At 37.4% G+C, this 5,628-nt stretch overlaps 1 protein-coding gene across 2 annotated transcripts in view; it reads left to right on the forward strand.

Moving 5' to 3' along the window:
- Positions 1–258: 258 nt before the first annotated feature.
- Positions 259–5,628, forward strand: part of exu (maternal protein exuperantia) — a 7,808-nt gene continuing 2,438 nt past the window's right edge. The window contains exons 1-3 of one of the 2 annotated variants that reach the window (XM_018551295.1): positions 259–368; positions 4,363–4,658; positions 5,031–5,312. In XM_018551295.1, coding sequence (XP_018406797.1) covers positions 4,377–4,658; positions 5,031–5,312 — 564 coding nt within the window. In that variant the 5' untranslated portion in view covers positions 259–368; positions 4,363–4,376. Of the gene's footprint in view, positions 369–2,801; positions 2,887–4,362; positions 4,659–5,030; positions 5,313–5,628 lie in introns of those variants that run through there. The other variant, XM_018551296.1, reaches the window with a different exon arrangement.

The raw sequence follows: 5,628 nt of genomic DNA on the forward strand, positions 1-5,628 counted from the left end.
TATCTCGCGCTAATCGACGCGAACGATCGACGGGCGTTTATTTAACAAAAACCTCCATTCACGAGCCGGTAATCCGGCGCGGCGTGTTGGATCGGACGCGGCCGAATCGGCGAACGTGCCGGGACATGTGACCCCGCGGGATCTAACGAGCACGCGCATTACGACGCAAGTCACGCTCCCGTCGCTCCGCGCCGCTCCGGCACGTGGCCCGGGGGGCCCGTGCCACCTGCGTTCGCTCAGTATCGTTCGCGCGACCGATAAGTGACTCAAGTGATTCGCTCACGCGTGCTTCCGTAGATCGCAAAGAGACAAGGCGAAGGCCGAGAGGAACGAAGGAAAAGAGCCGGACGGTGTAAGAAGACAGATTGGTGAGTCCACGTGATAGATCCTCCGTAAAGATCTCCAAATATGCGAGAGAAAAAGCAAGGAATGTAGACGTTTCAATTTGTCGGAATATATACACGGAAGCCGATTCGTGCGCGCCTCGCTCGCGGGATAAACCACGTGCGCTCGGAATGCGCTTTACGCTCGCGCGATTGTGGCTAACGGTATTCCACGATGGCGAGAAACGCAGCTCGCGCTGCAGCCAATTGCGCTTAGAGACAGCGCCGGAGGAACGGCACGCGTAACCAGAGATAGATCGAACAGCCGATCTCCCGTCTCTTCCTGGTTCCAAACAGAATGAGACGAACCAAAGGCGAAACCGATCGCTAATCGCGATAATCCAGATTATCTGGTAGGCTATGAAGTTGACTTTTGAAAGCGGAAAGGTAAACAGATTTATTATTTCTAATCTGCATATCTCTCTCTCTCTCTCTCTCTCGATCCGATGAATAACGTTTAATTGCGTCGCGATGCTAGCGATATTCGTAATCCGATAATTTCTTATTTAAAAGGAAAAGAAGTATCGGTGTAACTCTTTTTATGACGACGTTATCTGTCACTAGAAGAAAGGTTTGCAATCTTTAATTGACAACATATGGTCCACGATATCTGATCGGTAGACTTTGTGCGATCCTAGTATATAAGCGCGTTAAACACAACGAGACTTTTTATCATCCACATAAAATGCATCTTAAATGATTAGATATCCCACGGTTAGATCACAGATCGTCTCGTTTAATCGTAAGAGAAAAAAGAAATGCACAAACAAGTGCTCTGTGTATTACATTTCAGTCGTTCGATAAATCGTGCGCGCGATTTTAATAATTGCTCCAAGTACATTTTCGCGATAAAGATCTTCTTGTGCTTTATTTACGTCAATTTAACCTCTAAGTTTTTGCCGCGAATCAGCAATCATGAAATTGTGTATCGGAAGGTCTAACAGGATAAACATAATAACGTTCGACTTTGTTCGGCTTTGTCTTCTCGACCTTCGTGTTCGATCGACGACTTTGTAAACTAATATTGGGAAAACTCTTTTGTGAATACGGGAATAGAGATTTTAGGATCTTACAAATGAAAATTTTATTTAAATGATATGAAATAAAAGTTTATACACTGTAAAAAATAAAATGTTAATTTTAACTCAAAGAGACGTTGAGTGGATTTTCTGAGGCATGCAAAAATGTTAAAATTAACATTTTTGTATTAATGTTAACATTTTTGCATGTCTCAGAAAATCCACTCAACGTCTTTGAATTAAAATTAACATTGTATTTTTTACAGTGTAAAATCTATAAAAATTTATAATTCACTTGGGTTTTTTAAACTTATAATTTATAAGAATTTTAGATTATTAACACCTTTATAATTCCTTTGGAAAAAGGTCATCTTGTAACTCTTATCAAAAATTTGACTAGGTTCACAACCTCGCTTTAAGAGGCCCTAAGCCGTAAAGCCGTAAGAAATTGACCAATCATAGTTGAATGCGAGAAAAATAATCTACTGTGATTGGTCAATTTCTTACGGCTTTACGGCTTAGGGCCTCTTAAAGCGAGGTTGTGGACCCAGTCTTTAGAATACAAAACACTTCGCATTCCTATGAAGTTATCACTATCAATTGAAAAAAATTAAAGTAACTCAAATCATATTGTTCTTTCGCTTTGAATCGAAGAGAGATATGTTGATATACAAGATCTATTCGTGTTACTTGAAATTCTCAAAAATGTTTTACTAAAATCATTAATTTAACTGAAACAACGAAAATGAGCAATTTAACTCGAGAATTAAAATAGGTGTATTAAATTTGACTCAAATTTATTTATTATTTAATAAGGATGTTCACTTTAAAACATGACCACAAAAATGGATTGACTTATAATAGAGTTTAGAAATAAACAAAATGTTTTAAATATCTAATGCCCTTTGCGATGTTTAAGTAGCGTAAAATGTGTTGAAGAGAGAGAGAGAGGGAGAGAGAGAAATGAAGACGTCGAGTGTAAAAAGTGCAGGCACGCGGACGAACCTATAAAAAAATATGATTCCGGTTAACGTTCATTATTTGCTCATAAAAATCAGCTTTCGGTCCTCTGTGTTAAAATGTCTGATACACACGACGCATTTCCATCGCATTCTCGTTATCAGTTCGCCGTAAGAGAACGACAGAATCTGGCGTGTACGCGCTATTTTTTGTCAGCGTCGCGAGAGACAGATGTCCACGTGGTCGCGCGAGCGGCAATTGTTGAGTGTCACTCGCATCGCGACTACGTGAAAAAGCGCCGCACGTCTCTTCTGCTGGGCTGTTCTTCATCGCTCTCGCTTTCGTCTTTCCACACTCTACGCAATTCGCGTCTACCGCATCGCGAATCAGCGTCCGTAGTCTTTAATCGTACGCCTCTCGCGTGTCGTGTTCCGCATCGTCGGTGTGTGCACCCATATATCGCAGTGCCGGGATCGTCTGAACCTGAACGAAGGAGAAGAGCGGCGAGCGTTACGTAAATCTGGGTAGGAAACTATTTTTCTCTCACTTCCTTTTTTCACATCGCTTCCGTAATGCATCGCAAACATATCAAATCGTAGGTAAAAAGAGAGGGAGGGAAGTATTTTAGAACTATCGTCATTAGATTTGCTCTCGTTGTTTGCATGGCACTCTTTTCTTCTCTTTGTAAATTGCTCGTTTTGTATCGAAAGAATCGATCGAATTGTGTGCAAATGAAAACATCTCGACGATAGTTTTTAACAGCTACATTGTATACTTTCTTTATTGTTTATCGCGTGAATTATACTGGACGGGAATGTATTTATAATCTTTATAAGTCATTAAAAATGATTAACTTTCATAATAAAACTCGACGTATATTAATGATGATAGCTCTTCAAGTTTTTGCCTGAAAATCTTTAGAGAACGAGAATACTCATATACATTTTACAAATGTATTTTGTTCAGTACTTAAAATTTCAACGTGGCGCTCTTATACATATTTAACTACATATACTACTTTATTTTTCGTTATCCATGCGCGAAATAAAGATCAACATAAAAGTTACGAAGTTATTTTTCAAAATATTTTCTATAATTTTTTTTTTAATTGGAAATTTTAAATAGCTTTTAAAATTTTTTTGTTTAAAAATTTGTGCATATAAAATTATTTTATGTACATAAAAACGGATATTTATCTTTAATAAAATATAAATTAGAGAAAATATTTCGTATATTTTGCTTTACCAGGTTCTTAAATAATCCAAGATCTAATGGGTGGTTTCGCAAATCACGTAACGAAATACATGAAAATTTGCGGAAACGATGTGGTCGTGTTACAAAATAAAGACGAAATATTCATATAGTATAACACGCAAAATTAGTTCGAACGTCTCGATATTATTCCTCGTCAATCCAGGCAGTGTTTACGTTTTCGCGGAATGTACTGTTAGTTTCAAGGCCCTCAAGGCCGATCAAAGCGGTTAGTTATAGATTACACACTCAAATGAAAGCGACCTTGTAGAAATTCTCTTTGAAAACTTAAATCCCCAGGGTAACGTCCGACCGTTAAATTGACGATTTCTACGTCAAATATAAAATTAATAGAACATTAATTATTATTAAAATAAATAGAAAATTAATTACTGCATAAAGCGCTATAATTCAACAGGATGATAATAGAACGTATGATAATACTTTTACGTTAAATTTGTTTTCAATAAAAATTTGTCTCTTCTGATCTTTGCCTTAATAAAAGACACTTTCTTTCTCATGAGATTTTTATCAGACATCGATATATAATCTGAAATGAACATTATATCTTTTCGTATCTGTAAAAGATCGTATTTGCTCCCGTACGTTTATCTGATTTCTGCGGATTAATCGAAATCGTGAGAGTCTCGGAAGTCTCTTCTTGCCTTGGGGCTCCTCTGGGACGTAAAGACGACGCTGGAGAAAGAGGCAATCAGGCTGAGGAATACGCAGACATTTGCACTTTTCAGTGACTCCGTGAACGATGGTATCCTCGACAGTGACGGAAGCGAGCCCGGTGAAAAAATCATGCGGCGCGATAGGCATTGCGCCGGGAGATTATCGCCTGGTTGGCTGGGACCTGGACACCACCGGCAAGAAGGTCATCGACGAGATCTGCCAAATAGCCGGGTACACTCCTAACTCAACTTACTCACAATACGTGATGCCGTACAAGGATCTCAATCCAACCGCCATAAAGCGTCACAGTATGAAGGTCGTCACCAATGGCAAATTCCGAGTGCTCAGGAATAGTAAAACCAACGAGGTACGAGGCGTAATACCAAATATCATTGCTCCGCGATTTGCTTCCCGTATAAGGGAAAGAGAATTCACGGCGAAAACGCTGAGATCCCCGAATATTTTAATAAAAATTAAAAAACGCAAATTTTCTTATTACATTTTTTAAGTTGAAAATTACTTCTTAAATAATCTTAAGCACAATTTTTAGAGAAATTGTTTCTAATCTTTTATATAAAAAATTAGAAACTATATAGAACTAGAAAAAAAAAATATATAGGGTATAAATATTTTTCTTCTTCGAAGCAGTAAAGAATTTTATCAGTTACCAAAAAAGGAAAAAAATTGATACCTCCTTTCTCTTAAATACATATATAAAAAATGATTTGTATTCTCACAGGTAATCAAATCCAAAAGTGAAGTATCAGCACTTACGGATTTCCTAAGTTGGTTAGAAACCATAAAGGAAAACGCTGCGGACGGTGTAATTCTGGTTTACCACGAGCCGCGCAAGGTCATTCCCGCGATGCTGCTCGAGTCGTTGAAGAAGTACGATCTGGTAGATCGATTCAAGCAAACGGTCAAAGGATTCGCGAACGGATTCAACATCGCCGAAGAGAAGTGTGCGAACTCTGCTCATATCTATTCCCTTCGTACTTTATCGCGTACATTACTGAAGAAGGTGAAAAAATATATCCTATATTATACTGAGTATAATTTTTAACATAATTGAAAGAAAATGGATAATTGTTCAATCTTTCAAAATTCTAAAAGAAAATAGAAAACATAATCCTGAATAAACATCCATTTTTGATAAATGACAATTTAATCAGCAACAAATTATTTCTATATGTAGAAGATATTCTGTACACACATAAAATTTAAATGTAATAAATGTTTATAAAAATTGATAGCTTAGTAACAGTAAGTTAGTAAACAAGGTAGTGTTACAGTCTTGTAAATATATTGTATATATATATATATATATATATATATAT

This window comes from Cyphomyrmex costatus, unplaced genomic scaffold, assembly GCF_001594065.2.
Source record: "Cyphomyrmex costatus isolate MS0001 unplaced genomic scaffold, Ccosl1.0 scaffold137, whole genome shotgun sequence".
Taxonomy (NCBI): Eukaryota; Metazoa; Arthropoda; class Insecta; order Hymenoptera; family Formicidae; genus Cyphomyrmex; species Cyphomyrmex costatus.